We start from the raw sequence: 17492 nt of genomic DNA, 5'->3' as shown, positions 1-17492 counted from the left end.
GCACTTTAATGATAACGAGCACTATCACTCCAAGCAGCAGTCCCACCCTGCTCTTAACCATTAGCACTCCAATTCTGTTGCACACCACTTCACCCTTTTTGTCAGCACATCTGTAGTAACACGATGAATGGGATCAAGAAACCAACTCGGACCAAACCCCGTGGGTAGAAAACAAAACTAAAGCAGTTTTAACTTAGTGTGGTTCCCCAGTTCAGCTTACTTTACACTTGGTTATAAACTTATGCCATCAAATCAGAGCTGAGGGTGAGGGAGAGTGAGAAACTTCCATCAAGACCTGTTCAAGTTTAAAACCCACCCTTGGTCTGTATGGCCAAGCTTTTGCCAAGTGCTAAGCAAGCCAGGTTCTCTGGTTACTGCAGCCCTCTTCTCTCTGGCACACATTCACCTTCCCTCCAGCAGGAAAACGTGCCCAGCACCTGCTAACCTGCACAGGCACTCCCATCCCTGCTGTTACCTCCCTACAGAGGAGCACGCTCAAACCCCAGCACAGAAACAAGCACACCACAGCTGAGGGAAAGTTCTGGAAGTGCTGCTTTACCCCAGCAGGGCACTGCCTGCTTCTCTTGCAACAGGCACACTCATTTGGATCACCCAAGCATGATCACCGTACCAGCTAACTTTCACGAAGTTATAATGGCATCAACCAACTTCAGCACATTTGAACAAGCCTTGTTTCCTTAAGAATTTAGGTTTGAAAAACAAAAAATTATCACAGGTACACCCAGACTTCAGCACAGATTGACCCCGGGTGGCAGGAGGATGCTCAATAATTCGGATACCCATGATAGGAAAAAGGGAGCAAGTAATAGCTGCCCAGATACCTTAGGAGTATGGTGTATGTCTTGGGGCTCTCAGCAAGAATGATCTCCTTCAGCAGAAAGCTCAGTGGGGAATTGCTTGACACTTTTTTTATTGTGAGTCTTTTTACTTCATAGGTCATCACAAAAAGCTGGTTGATCCTAAGTAAATAGCAGCCATCATCAATCTTCGCCTTTTTAAATCATTACCCTCACCCTCAAAGAAGAATAAGAAGTGTTGCTCATATCAAATATTGGCAGAAATTCTAGTTATCAAGTGAGACATCTTGTATAGAGAAAACAAGAGACAAAACTACACAGGAGACTTTATGTTCCCCCAAAGAAAATATCATGTTATGAGGTTCCAAAGGTTCCCCCAAAGAAAACATCGTGTTATGAGGTGCCAAAGCTGGCCCCACTACACCTCCCCTGTCTAAAATTCGGGAATAAACAGTGTATGAAAGTAGCATTAATCATTTCAGAAAACAAAAAAGCTGGAGGGAATACTTTCCAAGACTGACTGGTTTTGTTTGGATACCAAGACAAATCAAGAAAGCTGTGGAACAGCTGGAGCAAGGCTTCCAGGGCAGTCAGGGCTGGAGCACTTGCATTTGGGACTGGAGGAGAGGCTGTGGGAGCCAGGTTTGGTCAGCCTGAGGTAGGGAAGGCTCCAGGGCACCCACAGCTACCACATACCTCCAGGGAGGGGATTGAGAAGATGAATCCAGGTTCTTCATGTGGTGGGAGGACAAGAGAATGGGCAAAAGTTAAAAAAGGAGAGGTTCAGACTGGATGTACAGAAAATCTTTTCCACCACGAGAACATTCAAGCAGTAGCATGGGCTGCCCCAAAAGGCTAAGATGTCTCCATCCCTGGAGGTTTTCAAGCTCTGGGCACTTGGTCTGACCCCAGAGCTGTCCCTGCTGTGAGCAGGAGGCTGGACAGGGACCTCCTGAGGTCTCCTCCAGCCCAAGTCACCTTGTGATCCTGCCAACTTCAGGAAGCCCGTTGCAGGGACACAGGGTTCTCTATTAAGAGGTTAAATTTACTAATTTTTTCCTTCATATACTCTCAAGATAATTAACTAACTGGCTTCGTCTTGCTGAGACTCATTCAAACAGTATTCTGGTTGGTGCCTTTCCAGGACAGACAAGCATCACCTCTACATCATCCTGACCAGGAATCAGTACCAGAACATGCTCACACAAAGACTGCAATTACCTCTGCTCTACCCTCCTCCTTCAACAGTGAAGAAACACTGCAAGAGGTGCATCTTGGGCCAGCAGACAGCAAAGGAGCAACCATGAAGACACACAACAGATGCAGAAGTTAATGGAGCTACTGATGAGTCTTTGAAAAGAGACCCACAATTTGAATTATTAAAGCAGTAAAACCTTTAATGAAGTTGGTTATAGCCTCATCATAAGGCTACAGGAAAACTACCTACTGGTTCATCAGCACTGGAATTTCTAAGCAGTGTTCAAGCCCTGTAATTCAAGCACTTTTTATTCTACATTTGTGCTTGTGCTAAAAGCCACAATTTACCAGGGCAATGCCAAATTTAATTGGTAACTGAGCTCACATCTTTTTAAAATGCAATTGAGACAGTCATCTATCAAACTGCTAAACTTCTGAATCCTAGCTAACCCCATTTTGAACATTAACATATAAAATTGGCATTGAAGATCATTTCTCTAAAGTGAACAAACACGGACTAAAGCTCAACACTGGCTTATAAAATGGATGTGCTCGGAAGTTTCTGTGCTATTGTGTCAGAAATCCTATCAGTGATGTTTTGCTTAAAAGTGACTTATTTTACATCTAGCAGGATACATGAAACATTTACTGTAAGACAAGTGCCGCATGAGATTAATTTGATTTATGGGGAGTACTTGTAGATTCCCCAAGCAGCACAAATAGCATGGATACAAATTTTCAGTCAGATGAGATGAACAAGTTCACCTGAACAGGGAGACTTGAACTGTGCACGCTTCCTAAAATATCTTTTAGGTTCTTATCTCCTAAAAGAACCCTCTGAAAGGTCTACTCACCTTACCAGATGCAATGCAAATCTTTGTGAAGCAAGTCAAAGAATGACTCCAGAGAAGTATGTAGGAAACTAGACGGGAGAGAACACACTCCAATATTCTTGACAGGTGACCTTGAATAGGATAAGACTGGGAAAGCAAAAATCCCAAAAATCTGTTGCAACATAGGAAGATGACTTAAAAACAGACTCTCCTGCAACTTTTCAAAAGACTCAGTACATGTAACCTTATTTGCTCTTCCTGGAAGACTTCTGTAGGAGGCTCATGTGTTCCTCAGTTCTCACAGGTTGACTGAAGGGGCACAATCCCTTCAAGAACAGCATTTTAAAGGACAGCTGATTCACACACATGCAGAAAGCAAGAAACTAGAAGTGGAAGAGTTAAGGTAATCCAGCTAAAAGTCCCTTTCTTCCCTGCTCATCTTTTCAGCAGCTCGATTCTTGCAGAGTCATTAGTTCACTAGTTATTCAACCATTATACTTTCACCTTAGAAATCTGGCTCACTTCTGTCTAAAATTCAAATACACAGAAGAATGATTTCTAACAGAAATTTTTCTGTCCCTCCTTAGTGTTAAGACAACGAAGACAGCAGAGACTAATTGCTCCATGTCTTCATTTGGCACAATGATTTGTTAAGCTGCCCTCTCCCATTGTTACACTTTGGTCTATTCCTTCTTCATTACAGTTGGACTGAGCCTGTCCTGCCACAGTAAAAAGGAGGCTGTCCTCCTCTTTAAGACAGGGGACTAACAGACCTGGCTCCGAGTGTCTGAGGCTCTATTCCCAGTTCCCTTTATGAGCTTGGGCTGCAGTAATCTGCAGCTGCATTTCTGCCCTATGCAAATCAAACAATTTAAATGTACACTCTGTGGATGTAAGAAGCATTTCACAGCTTTTGAAGGAAACCTCCCCAAGCATACCTTCTACACAGAGAACAAACCCCAGTGGTCTTTAGAGGCAGAAGGAAGGTGATGGACTACAGAGTGCTTGAAAAGTTTGGAAGGGGGACTGTCCTGTTGTTTTAGGAAGAGATAAGATTCTTGATGACAGAGTCACTGCCTGTAACACATTAGTGCCCACATGCTTCAGTGCTGTTGCTTTGGCACAATACAAACAAAGCAGTCAGGAAAAAGCAAGAACAACCCAGGATGAGCTGAAGTGTGGGAGGAACAAAGAGAGGAGAAACAGGTGATTCCTGCCCACAGCTTGCAGGTAGGATCTCCAGCTTGGCGCAGCAGAACGCTAAGGAAGAGCCTGGTGGTTCAGGAAGGCGACAGGGGCAGGGACATGTGTGACTTCAGTGGTAGGGCCTCCCAAAACACAAAGCAGCCAAAGGACCCGTGCAGTCACAGGAAGGAACAGGGAGCCAGAGGTTACAATACTATTAAGACACATCTTACAATAAAAAAGCAAGACTTTTACTGGTAGAAGATTGCTAATAATAAGGCATTTAAGAGCATTTTCATAATGTAAGAGGAAAGAAAGAATGAAGAAGTTTTGTGACAGCATAGGTGTACTCACCTGGAAGAAAAAAAGGTTCATAAACTCACTATTAGATAAAAAGATTACGTTTTTTTTCTTTTTTGAATAAATAAATTTGAGGTAGGATCTGGACTAACAGAAGGAAGCAGAGATAAAAGACAAGATGAGGAGGAAGGGAAGGATTTTGAGAACCAGCAAGGAGAGGCCGCTGAAGTGTTCCAGAACTTTGGATAGAAAATGCTTTCAAAATGTAAAATCCTCATCGAATTCACTCCTTCTAAATCCTTCCCAAGCCCTCAACTCCTCAGAAGGAATGCGCATGCCCTTTTGGCATACCTGCTCCTTTTCCGTGAGGTGTTCTGGAAGGGTCAGGGGTGACACAACACGATCAACCTGGACATTTAGTACTTTACAGCTACTGAAAAGCCATTTGTAGCACACGACGCTGCTTTCCAAAACCACTAGAGAACGAGGATCTGAGCATAAGTTCACCCCAAAGCCTATCAAAGTTCAATGAAGAGTGAACGTATCAACGTGAGGTATCTCGTGCTGTCGACTTGAGGGACTCGGGAACGCTTCTGTTTCAAAGCACAGCCCTGGCAGCCTCACTCCTCTCCCAACCGCTCAGCTGACCGTCCCCAGCACCGACCGGCTGTGTCAGCCGTGACGGAGAGCTTCCAGCCGATGGCGAGGGCTGAGACACTACTCCTGCTACTCCCGTTCTCCCAGAGCACCTCCCAGGGCTGCGAGCACTGGTCCCGCTCCACCGCCGGGGTCAAACTTCGCGGTCGCTCCGTAACGGCGGGTTACCCCGCCACCTCCTTGGGAAGCGATAGAGAATTGCGGCAGGGAAGCCGGTGGACTCTCCTACCCTACCCGCGGCTCTAAGGCACCGGCGTGACCTTGCTGAGGAGCCCCTAGGCCATGCGGCAACCAAGCCCGCCCGCGCGCGGGGCTCGGGAGAGCGGCGACTGGGTCCCCCGCACCGCCCCGGGCACGTCCCGCTCACCGCCCAGCGCCTCTGCGAGGCCTGAGGGCTCCACGTCCGCTCGCTCCCCGCTGTCCCCGGGCCGCCCGGCCGCGGCCTCGTCTCCCCGCCGTGCTCCGGAGGTACTCACCGGAGATACTGCGCACACAGCAGGCTCATCCTCCGCCGCTCGCCGCCCGTCCCACCGCGGCTCTCACAGCCCGGGCCGGCCCGCCGCCCCCGCGCCGCCGCCGCCGCCGCCTCCCGCCGCCGCCATCTTCCCGTGCAGGGCCCGCGGGGAGGAAGAGGCGGGGTATCCCCGCTCTGCACTCCAGTCAGGCAGGACTGCTCACGCCCCGCCGGCCCCGCCGCTCCGGCCCCTCGGCGGCCCGGGTAGCCCCGGCTTCGCCGCTCCGACACCGGCAGCGTCTGCTCGCCACCCGTCTACCCCGCTGAGGCGCCGCGGCCCTCCCGCCGCGCAGACTGCGCTTCCGAGCCAGACCCCGCCCCCGCCGGCACTTCCGGCGGCGCCATCGGCAAACTCTTCCCCCGCCCGCTGCCTTGGCAACCGAGGGGGTGGCGGGGCGTCGCCATGGCAACCGCAGCGCATCCCGGGGCCTGCATCTGCGGCCTAGCCCGAGCAGCGACAGCCGGCTTTGTCACATCTTCCCTCTCGTCCCTCGGAGGGGTGGCTTGCCGAGAGGCCCATGGCGCTGGCGGGAGCCGCAATCGCAGAATCATAGAAACAGAGAACGGGGCAGGTTGGAAGAGACCACAGGGGGTCATCCGGTCCCACCTCCCTGCTCAAGTAAGGTCATCGGAGAGCACATGGCACAGGACTGTGTCCAGACAGGTCTGGAATATCCCCAGTGAGGGAGACTCCACACCCTCTCTGGTGTCTGTTCCAGTGCTTGGTCACTGCACAGGAAAGAAATTCTTCCTTGTGTTCAGGTGGAACTTCCTGGACATCCATTTCTACCCGTGGTCTCTTGTCCCATTGCTGGGTCCCAGGACGCAGAGTCTGATCCTTGTTCTGAGCCTTCCCTGCAGACAGGGACAGACAGGGATGAGGTCCCCTCTCAGCTGGGTCTCCTCAAGGCTGAACAGCCCCAGGTCCCTCAGCCTGTCCTTGTGAGAGAGCTGCTCCATGCCCTTCCTCATCTCTGCAGCCTCCGCGGGACCTGCTCCAGGAGCTCCAGGTCTCTCCTGTCCTGAGGAGCCCAGACCTGGACACAGCACTCCAGATGTGCCTCACTAGGGCTGAGCAGAGGGGTAGGATCACCTCCCTGACCACTGGGAATGCTCTTCCTGATGCATCCCAGGGTTGTGTTGGCCTTCTTGGCCACAAGGGAACACTGCTCGCTCAGACTCTCAGCACAAAGGTGGTAGTGGCCTTACACTTTTGTGACAAGAAAAGTTTCAGCGGGAACAGCACATGTAGGCTTGGACTTCCCACAGAGAATCGTAGCTCTATCAGTCTTGGAAGAGACCTTTAAGGTCATCAAGTCCAGCCATCAACATTGTTGCTGAAGCACACACCAAATGAAGGGGAAAAAGGAAACTTATTTTTATTGAGGCCATTATCACTCACTGACTCTTATTCTTCATAATTTACAAGCTGAAGTTAACATTGGAAAGAGACTGGGGGCAAAAATATGTCAGTAAGGAATAAAATGCACGAATAGGAATCACACCCATTTTGCAATTATAGAATAGAATTGTGAAGGTTGGAAGAGACCTTTAGGATCATCAAGTCCAACCATCAACCCAGCACTGCCATACTGCCATGGTAACTCCTAAACCACTAAACACGTCACCCAGTGCCACATCCAGATGCCTCTTGAACACCTCCAGAGATGGTGCCTCCATCACCTCCCTGGGCAAGATAGGAAGATAAGAGGGAGTCACAAACCAGACCTCCTGTTCCCTGCCTACTTGCCACACGGGGGATTTCCAGGGTTTGGCAGCTTGGATGTCTGGCCCGAAGGATCACTCCAAAATGTCCCAAATGTGACTCATCTAAATTACCCAAAGCCCCTGATGCTACCAGCCCCACTGCCTGGGAGGCAGCAAGGTCAGGCATGGGATGGGTTCCGCACCAGGGCTATGGCCCAGGGATATGGCCCATGGCTGAGGAGTTGGCACATAGAATCCCAGCATGGTTTGGGTGGGAACAGACATTGAAGATCACTTCATTCTAACCCTCCTGACATGGGCAGGGACACCTGCCACTCAACCAGGTTGCTCTGAGCCCTGTGCAACCTGGCCTGGAATACTTCCAAGGATGGGGCAGCCACAGCTGCTCTGGGCAACCTGTGCCAGGGCCTCACCACCTCACAGGGAGGAATTTCTGCTCAACATCCCATCCAACCCTGCCCTCTGGCAGTGGGAAACCATTCTCCCTTGTCCTGTCACTCCATCCCTTTTAAACTGTCTCTCTCCATCTTTGCTGTAGGCTTCCCTCAGGTACTGCAAAGCCACAGTTAGGTCACATTGAAGCTTCTTTTCTCCAGGCTGAATGACCCCAATTCTCTCAGCCTTTCCTCTTAACAAAGCTGCTCCATCCTTCTGAGCATCTTGGTAGCCTTGTCTGGACTCTCTCCAACAGCTCCATGTCCTTCCTGTGCTGGGGACTCTGGAGCTGGACATAGTGCTCCAGAGGGTCATCTCAGCACAGAGCCAGGACATGGGCACATCAGGCAGTAACCTTGCACCTGGGTACAACATTCTGTCACAGTTCAATTTTTACAATTTTCCTACTATTTATACCATATGGTCCCACCTCCCATGCTGACTTGGTGATTTGTTTTGTGCTCCAACTTGTCTTTTTATGGCAGGAAAAATCCCACTGAGTTCAGTGTCCATTTGAGCACATGGGCCAGCCTGAAGAAGTGAAGCAGAGGACAATTTGGGATCAGATGAGCACAAGGTGGCTGGCTAATGCAAGCTGTGTTATTTGAGTCTGTAAGTGACCCTGAGGACAAAATGAAAGATCAGGTTTCTAAAATAAATCCCCCACATTTTTTCAGGTTGGAAAAAGAACTTTTTTAAGGAAATGATTTTCAGGGCCCCACATGTTCAAAGAGGACCCTTGCAAGGCTGCAGAATGGTTTTCCTGGTTTCAGTGTAACCAGGGCTGGGTGAGCTGTGGCCAAACCTCCCATGGAATCCTGTGCAGCACCTCAGGCAGGCACTGCAGCAGGGCCTGGGGCTTGGGTCCATCCCTCCAACCTCTCGGCTGCAGAGCAGGAGCAAACTGGTTCAGCGCTGGGCAAACTGGGGCTGCTCCTGCCTGCCTGGAGCCTGTCCTGTGATAAACCAGGCTGAGTTTGTACTCTGAGATTTTATCTCCTGGATCAATGCACAAATGCAGCTCTTAGAAGCTGCATCTCTCAGGGCACATTGTCCAGGACTCTCCCTGGACCCTTCACACTGTCTACGTGATTGGGAGCCTTATCCTTCTACTCCTGAGGCAGCATGCTCAGGGCATCCTGCACCTGATTGTGGCCTTCCAGTACCTGAAGGGGCCAACAAGAAAGATGGAGAGGGGCTTTGGACAAGGGCCTGGAGTGACAGGACAAAGGGGAATGGCTTCAATCTGCTAGAGCTCACCTCATTCCACCCCCTCTGCCATGGGCAGGGAGACCTTCCACTATCCCAGGTTGCTCTAAGCCCCATCCAGTGTGGCCTGGAACACTTCCAGGGATGGGGCAGCCACAGCTTCTCTGGGCCAGGGCCTCACCACCCTCACAGGAAAGAATTTCTTCCCAATATCCCATCTAACCCTGCCCTCTGTCAGTATAAATAAAGGCATCCCCTCTTGTCCTGTCACTCCAGGCCCCTGTCCAAAGTCCCTCTCCATCTTTCCAGTCCGTTCCCTTCAGGTACTGGGAGGTCACAATTAGAACACCCCTAAACCTTCTCTTCTCCAGGTGAACAATCCCAGTTCCTGTATCCTTTCTTGATGAGCACAGTTCTCATCCAGGAGACCACAAAGTGCTCCCTGGAGGCATCACACTTGCACTGCATCAGACACAAGGAGAGGCAGCATCAACTCAGAGACTGTCTTGTTTAGTCTTGTCTGAGTACAAACCACTTCCAGAGCCATCCTGAAAGACCAGAGAGGTTCCCATGGGGCAGAGCTGACTTCTAAGTCTTGGGCAGTAAGGAATAGGCAGCCCTGGGTATTTTCAAGAGAATCTGTTGGGTGTCCCTGGCAGTTTTATTTAACCTGCTTAATACCAATATAAATTGCCAAGCAGAGCCACACCTAAGGGCAGCTGCATGAGGAAACCTGTGGTCCATCAGAACAACCTGCCCCATCACAAGGTCTCCGTTCTCCTTTTCTCGCTCCTCTTTAATATCTACCAGTCGAAGACGCAAAAAAAGTCACAATCTTTGCAGGCTTTTCCTTGATTTTCAGGGCTTTTCCTCTGAATTGGGAGATCTTTTTCTTCCCTCTGAATTTCTGCACTGTTGAAATAGATCTGTCCATTAGGACAGCCCATACAAGAGTTTCTCTCCCACACCTTCTCTTCTTGACTCTCAGAAGGCTCTTTCACAACTCCAGATTTGTCATCAGATTGTCCCACATAACATTTTTGAGGGCTTGACATTGCTGCTGATTGCTTTGCTCTATTTCTTACGAAATTCTAATGCAAACCTTTTGTTGCACACAGCAACGGGGTAATTTCCTTCTATTTAAGGGGGACCCCCTAGTCAATCTCCCCTTAGTTTTGTTCCAAGAGATTTGTGATAAAATAAGCAGATTTCTCATAGAGGTCAACTTGTATTATCTTCTTTGCTTTTTATGGGTCAATAACTAGCCTACCATTTTATTAATATCACAGCATGGGAAAGGATTTGGTCCCCAGCGAAGGAGGGTAGACCAGAGACCCTGTGAACCCATTGAATAACCCCAGCCCTCAGCCACAATGCAGCCAAAATACCCAGGAGTGAAGCTGCTCTGCTCTCCAGAGGGAAAGTCGTGTAATCCCAGATGTGAATCCATTTTACATCCTTCGACTGCATCTGTCACCATACGAGCTCAGCATTTCACAGACCTTGTATGTGGTTATTCTCAAACCACTGATTTAGCACATCCAAGAGGAAAGCAAGGACCATCCCCCCTTAACAGATAGTCAGGGGAACAGAAGAGATTTCTTCAAGGTCATTTAAGACAACAATGGAGAGGTGGACCACGTGGAGCCTGCTTCCATCTTTCTTCATTAACGCTAACATCTTTAATTGTCCAGGGATATCCTGTGAGGCTTACTGAATCCAAGGTCTTCCCTTTGTGTGTGGATATTCTGCCCCTGTTTTCACACACAGATGTCACACTGGACAGCCCTCTGTCTCTGAGCCAAACATTGGCTTTTATGTCTTTGAGACATCACATTCTCCTGCTGCTCGGGATGAAAATCTGGGACCAAGGAAAGATGAGTGTACAGCTCAACAGCTGAATAATGAAACATCAAATTCTTTGCAGGTTTGGTGATTGTTTCAATCTAAATGTTGTGAATGTGGGAAATTAGCACTCGACAGCATCTGAAGGAAGAAACAAAGCATGAAGATACCTAAACAACCCTAATTTTGTCCTCTCTTCTTTCTGATCAGTAATTATCTTACCATGATTAAAATGTATTTGCTATCATCCCAGATTATCCTACTTAGATCTTGAATTGTTAGTCACAAAAGCCTCATCTTACCCTAATAATAACCTCTTTTCCCCAAATATAGTCTGTATGCAAAACTTCAGGAATTTCAGCTGTGTAGAGATTTGTTAAGCCTTCATTATTCCCTTGCACAGATCACCCAGAAGAGAGAAAAAATTTTAAAATAGGCCGTAGTTCTTAGAGAAATTCCTTCCAATCCTTATAATTCGTAAAGTAACAGATTTCCTTTTAATTTTTCAAGAATAAGTGCTGCACGTTCTGGGCAGAAGTACCCTTTCACACTAACTAAAAGCTAACTCACATTTGGAAGGGAGAGAGCAAGCAGCCATACCCAGGCATCCATGCTGAGTGCCTTGGCCTCACTCCCCATCCCAGGAACCCAGCTCCGATCCCACCTGTGCAGATTGATCCAAGCTGTAACCTCAGAAACAGAGACATTAAAAGGACTGCCAAGCTAATTGCATCTGTGGCCAGTGTTCAGCTGGTGTTGCTGAATGTGGGCAAGAGGGAAATCAGTTCCCAGGCTGACCTTCCCCAGGAGATACCCTCAAATGTCAGTCCAGCATCCCAGAAACACTGCACAGCACTTGGAGTCAGTTTGCAGAGGCCACAACCAGGGTGTTAGGTCCTCAACCTCGATAGATCTCTGGAAGCTTTATCTCATGGCACCTTTTGGCATTTTCTTCCAGTGTATGATGAACCAAGCCCTGAGAAGAGCTCCCCGTGCTACTCATAAATTTTCAGACCTCAGTTTTAAGTCATGTCTTTCACTGACTGCTCTTCAGCCTTGCTTACTCCTTCCTTGTTTGAATGTCTACTTCTACCATGGGTCTTCCAAAATGGAAGGTTTTACCCTTTGGGCCAGGCTGTCCCATCACATGTGGCCTCAGACCTGGTCACCATGGGTTTGGCAGCTCCCTTCATCTCAACCAGGCTCCCACCATAGCAGCTACCCCCGAGTGCTTTGATTTACTGTCCTGTGCCAATGTTCCGTGAGCCACTGGTTCAGCTTGGCCTGTCCAGCCTGGCCATATCTGCCAGTTCAGTCTCGCTTCCTTATATTTGCAAATCCTTTCCCTCCCATGGGCTGGGTTTGCAAGCCTGAGTTTTGGGTAGATACATTCAGATTATATCTCAAAAGTGGGTGTAAATTAAAAACCTTTTGTGGGAACCAGGGGTTTTATTCCAACTGGGCCACCAAGTGAGCAACTCCCTTATTCAAGATCTTTTGCTCCTTAATTCTCAATGAAAAGCCTTTTTCTTTTTTTTTTTTTCTTTTTTTTTTTTTCTTTTGAAGTGCATTGTTGCATCACAAAAAATTCTTCAAGTCACAGGGCTGGCATGTGGGGAGCAGAACTGAATCTGCTTCTTAGCCCTGGTCAGAAAAGGCTCCAAAATGCCTTTGGATGTGTGCCAGGATGGGTTCACAGATGGTTTAAGCCCCTCTAATTGTCCTTTTCTCTGATATATTTGGGTTCTTTTGAAGAGTTTGCAGACTGTCAGTTTAAAAGCCCTAAACTGGAAGGTTTCCCTCCCTCCCCCCGAGCCCAAGACAAGGGACAAGGTACTGTGAGAACTGAGGGGTCCCCATCCCACACCCCAGTGAACACAGCCATGATCTTCCTGCCTTCTGCATGGCCCTCTGATCTTGGGGCCTGGCTGTGCAGACAGTGAAGGGCTGGACAAATCCATGTACAGAATACCCTTGGTGTGAGCCACAGGCCATGTTTCAGGTGTGCTTAACAGGTCTCAAGTCCCACAGGCAATGATTTTGCAGCGCTGATATGAGCTCCCCATGTAGGCAGGTCCCTGTGTTTCTCCATGCTGTTTTCTTCCCCAGAGAGTAAACCCCAGCTAATCATCCTTCTGCCCTCTCTGTTCCTGCTGTACCAGCTCTGCAGATGGCAGATGGCCGCTTGCCACCGTGGGCGGGGTTGGAGTCCAAATCCGCTGGGGGTCTCGGGGTGCTCTAGCGCTGCACTACAATCACAGGGAGGGCTGGCAGGGAACATCTGGCTCCTGCAGCAGGGGCTGTTGTCTTCAGCCGTGGGAAATCTGTACCCACGTGTTCAGGGAAAGCAGCAAGAAAAAGAAAATACATGCTGGGTTGGAAAACATTGAGGGGGGAAAAAGGTGAAATAACCACTGCACTGCCTTGCAGGCGTCGCTCCCCCACCAAAATCTGCCGCTGCTCCCCAGCCGGCAGCGTTGCTAAGTGACAGCTGATTTACTACATCACTCACCACCCGGCAGGCAGCAGGAAAGCAGAAGAGCTACCAACAGGGCTGCCCAGACCTCATCCTCACCATGGCCAGGTGGTGCTGGCCAGACCTTGTCCCCACCATGGCCAGGCAGTGCATAACCCACGTGTGGGCAGGTGATCTTGACCTTTCAGTGGTGTTTAAGGTCAAACCCCCATGTGAAATGGAAGCAGGCAGAGAGATTCAGATGCATGGCAGGAGCTGTCAGGACCAGTGGGATGTGTTTGGCATCACCAGGCAGTGGGAGAACTTGGCCACAGGCAGTTTTGTCCATTTTTGCCTTCTGCAACAGCAGCATTTTATGCTCCTACAGCTGCAGATTGTATAAGCTACAGAAGGGAAAACATGCTCCCCTGCAAAATTTCCTATGCAAAATTAGCAGGGAATGGAGTTAGGATTAACAAAAAATGCAACTGTCTCACTTCAGCTTCAGCCTCTTCTATATAAAAGGAATCAGTGAAGAAACTTCTCATAAAGGGCACCCCCCCAATATTTCATATCAGTGCAGTTGTACTATCCCCAAGGGAAGGGGGTAGGACACCATCCTTGCTCGGTACATGCAGGAGAGGAGCACTCTTTTCCCGGCTGACAAGACCTGTGGTTTTAAAGGCAGAGTTATGCTGAGTACACCACCAGTGGTAAACTGCAGAGACACTTCTTTTCCTAAGGTCACGAGTCTCTCCTTTTCAGGGTAAGCTTGGAGGAGCAGCACCGGAAAAATCCCAACACAACCCCAAAATCTAATCCCGTTGAATGGGATTATATGTCCATACAGATCTAGTCAGAAGGTGGAACACTGTCCCCTTACTGACTTGATGGGTTTTCTTCATTTATTTATTACCCTTTCCCCACTCAGCCAATGAAAGGGATGAATGTGCCTCCCATGGCCTTTCTTGCAGCTGAGCCCAACAAGCAAAGGTGACACTGATGCTTTTAGGACACCTCATCCCCCCATCTTCCAGCAGTTCTGCCACATCTGTGCCACCTACTAGCCCACTGTCATGGGAGTTGAGAGCAAAACTCTAAGAACCTAAGAATTTTCTGTCTGCAGCAGCAAGCTCCCCACCTGACCTTCTGCTGGTAAGAAAACAAGATTCCTTGAAGGATTTTTGCCTGTAGACAGACATTTACACCCTTAACAACATTTGTTTTCTCCTACTTGAGAATATTTTCCTAGTATTTTTATTGTTATTTCTTTTCCTATGAGAACCTCTGGCCAATCTTGTAAATTGCTTTCTCCATTCCACACTGCATGTGCTATATGTGTGGAGTTTTTAATGGCTTGTTTAAATTCTGGCATCTCTGTCTGCTTCCTTACTTATCCCCAACCTGCAAAGCTTATTCAAAGGGGGCTATCAGCTCTCAAACTCTCCCTGGAAGTGTCCAAGGCCAGGTTGGATGGGGCTTGGAGCAAAGGTGTCCCTGTCCATGACACAGGGTTGGAATGAGATGATCTTTCAGGTCTCTTCCAATCCAAACCATTTGATGATTCCATGATTCTGTGAAACACCAGTGGGTTTTGAGCCAGCTTGATCCCAAAAAGGATCACCCTGTTAATATATCCCACATCTCCCTGGGGATCAGGATGAAGTCGAAGTGGAAAAACAGGGAACAAGAGGCAGAACACACCAGCTGTCTCAGCATCTCTCTCCCTCAACACCAGCTTAGTCTGAATTAAAAATCAGGATAAAAATATAACCCCAGAGGTGTTACCACACCCCTGTGCAGTGAGAAACCCCCCCTTGTTATCAATGTGTGCTTCTGAGAGTGTGAGTGCAGCCAGGGCCTCCACAACAAAGATTTAACAAACAGATTCAGCATCATCTTGGGTTCATTCCCTTGTGGTCGTGCTCCTTCATATCGTTCAGGGTGATGAGTATCCCAGTACCTGGTTGAGCTGGGAGGGAAAAAGTTTCCAAGCAAAGGACTGGGAATAATTATTCTTAACAGGACAAGGAGAAGCACAGCCCACTGCTGTGCATAGGGCTAGAAGCCTCTGCGATGAGAAGGCAGAAATGAGTGTCTGGGGAGTGTCTTCTTAAGGAGGAGGAAGACAGATGAAGGTAGAAAGGGAGACCTGTTGGTGGCAAATAACTCACTGCTGAGAGGAAAATCTGTGTGTAGGAGCCAGAGATAAGGCCAGGACAGCCTTCGGGAAGCGGCTGAAGGCAGCTGCCTGCAGCTCTCCTTCAGTGGCTGTAAGCAGAGAGAGCTCTGCTGACCCTTGCTCAGGGCAAGGAGCTTCTTTAGTGGAGAACAGCAATGCTGCAGTCCTAAAAATGACAATTTTAGAGAATTAGACTGTTGGATAGTCTAGGACTAGTTTACCTTGCCGTAAAGACTGTTTTTTGGTGAATGCATAGCATCTATTTGATGTTGGTCTCTTTCGGGCAATGAAATGCATGTGTTGGGTGAGGCTGAAGCCCCCCAAGTTGTTTTCCCCATAGAAGCCCAGAAAAGGGTGCTGCAGCAATGTTGTGCTGGGACTGAAGCAGCTGGGAGGCCTATGCAGGTCCCAGGCTGGGAAGACCTGAGCAGGACAGGGGGAACACACATAGCTGCTCATGAGCCCCGAGTTGTGCAGATCACAGAATCAGTTAGGCTGGAAAAGACCTCTGAGGTCATCAAGTTCAATCTATGACTGATAACCACCTCATCAACTACGTTATGGCACTAAGCGCCACGTCCAGTCTTTCGTTAAACACCTCCTGTGGTACTGTGACTCCACTGCCTCTCTGGGCAGCCCATTCCAATGTCTGATCACCCTTTCTGTGAAGAAATTCCTCCTGATGTCTGTCAGCCTAAGACTTTGTCTCCTTGTCTTGTTGCTGGTTGCCTGGGAGAAAATACTGACCCCCAACACACCTGCTTTCACCCTCCTTTCAGGGAGTTGTAGGGTGTGATAAGGTCACCTTTCAGCCTCCTCATCTGCAAGCTAAACCTCTTATTACATCTCCTCAGTCCTGGAGATGCCAGTGTGTCCCTGCTGCACCTCTGTGTGTATGTGTGTGTGTGTGTGTGTGTATAGAGCGGATGCGGATGTGTGCCCATCTGTGTGTGTGTGCGTGGGCACATCTGCGCCGGGGCGTGTGCCCATCTGTGCCGGGGCGTGTGCCCCTCTCCCTGCCGCGGGGATGGATGTGTGCCCATGGGGTGTGCACATGAGTGTACACGCACACAAGCGCGTGTACGACCCCGCGGGGGGCACGCCCCGGGCCGTGCTGACGAGGGGCGGCCCCGGCCCCGCTCCCGCAGCCGTGGCGCCGCCCCCGCTCCCTCCCGCCCCCGCTCCATCCCTCCGCCCTCCTCCCTCCCGCAGCCGCACCGAGCAACAGACCGCGGCGGGGCCGGGCTAGGCCGCATCATGACCGAGACCACCAAGACCCACGTCATCCTGCTGGCCTGCGGCAGCTTCAACCCCATCACCAAGGGGCACATCCAGATGTTCGGTCAGTGCCCGCGGCGGCGGGGCGGGCCGGGAGGGGGAGGAGGTGCCTGGGGGCTGCACCCCGGAGTGGGAATGGGGGCGCTGGGGGGAGGTGGTCGGGGCGCGTTTTGGGGCGCAGCTCCGCTCCAGGGGACCGCGGCGGGGCCGGGCGCTGTCCGCGGCTGGTGGTGCTGAAGGCGCCGCGGGCGGGAACCGCCCGGGCCTCCCGAACCTGTCATCAATCCCTGGCAGCTGTCCCCAGACCCTTGGGGCTGTTCCTCTCGGATGGCCGGGTTCCCCGCTCTGCACTCACCTTTTCACTGTCCCTCCCCCACAGCCCCCGGCGTCGGTCCTGGCGCTGTTTGTCCGCTGCTACTCGCCCTCGGGTCTGCGAGTCTGCAGCCGCTGCAGCACTTCCATTTCCTCTGACCAAGGAGGAGATAGAGCCAAGCAGCCACAGCCAGCTACAAAAGTCAACAAAAATGCAGGCACTTAATGGAGATACTGGAGTACCCAACCATTAGATTGATACTAGGTCGAAGGAACAGGAAATGTTCGTGTGAGATAATGGATATTACCGAGCATCCTTTTGATGATACAAATGATGGGGATGCTAGAATTACTGCTACAGCCTGCTTAGGCAAGACAAGAGGGAGGGAAGGAGGAAGAGAAGGAGGGAGGGAGAAAGGGCAGTCTCCATCAAAGGCAGTCTGACATGCCATAAATACTGATGGTTTGGTTAAAGCTCAAAATCCCTATGCAAACAGCAGCTCACTGGGCTGGGGAGGAGTCCTGTGAGAGTGAAGTGTCCACT

The 17492-nt window shown here is 49.9% G+C and overlaps 2 protein-coding genes and 1 long non-coding RNA gene across 7 annotated transcripts in view; 1 reads left to right on the top strand and 2 right to left on the bottom strand.

The window, feature by feature from the left end:
- The window catches only part of SMG7 (SMG7 nonsense mediated mRNA decay factor), a 53041-nt gene extending 47243 nt beyond the window's left edge, over nt 1-5798 (bottom strand). For 3 of the 4 annotated variants that reach the window (XM_042033803.1, XM_042033805.1, XM_042033804.1), the window contains exon 1: nt 5467-5798. In XM_042033803.1, the coding sequence (XP_041889737.1) occupies nt 5467-5495 (29 nt within the window). In that variant the 5' untranslated portion in view covers nt 5496-5798. The remainder of the gene's footprint in view (nt 1-5466) is intronic. The other variant, XM_042033806.1, reaches the window with a different exon arrangement.
- A 3340-nt stretch (nt 5799-9138) lies between these two features.
- On the bottom strand, nt 9139-17410 carry LOC121667306. The gene is made up of 3 exons (XR_006017003.1): nt 17257-17410; nt 16992-17142; nt 9139-13045 (listed from the first exon to the last, which is right to left on the bottom strand). It is a non-coding gene; the product is annotated as an uncharacterized LOC121667306 (long non-coding RNA).
- Nucleotides 16527-17492, top strand: part of NMNAT2 (nicotinamide nucleotide adenylyltransferase 2) — a 31670-nt gene continuing 30704 nt past the window's right edge. The window contains exon 1 of one of the 2 annotated variants that reach the window (XM_042033816.1): nt 16527-16700. In XM_042033816.1, coding sequence (XP_041889750.1) covers nt 16616-16700 — 85 coding nt within the window. In that variant the 5' untranslated portion in view covers nt 16527-16615. The remainder of the gene's footprint in view (nt 16701-17492) is intronic. The other variant, XM_042033815.1, reaches the window with a different exon arrangement.

Source organism: Corvus kubaryi, unplaced genomic scaffold, assembly GCF_017639235.1.
Source record: "Corvus kubaryi isolate FWS band 111438036 unplaced genomic scaffold, C.kubaryi_AGA036_p1.0 37361, whole genome shotgun sequence".
In the NCBI taxonomy this organism is placed as follows: Eukaryota; Metazoa; Chordata; class Aves; order Passeriformes; family Corvidae; genus Corvus; species Corvus kubaryi.
This window is presented reverse-complemented; position numbering and strand designations above follow the sequence as displayed.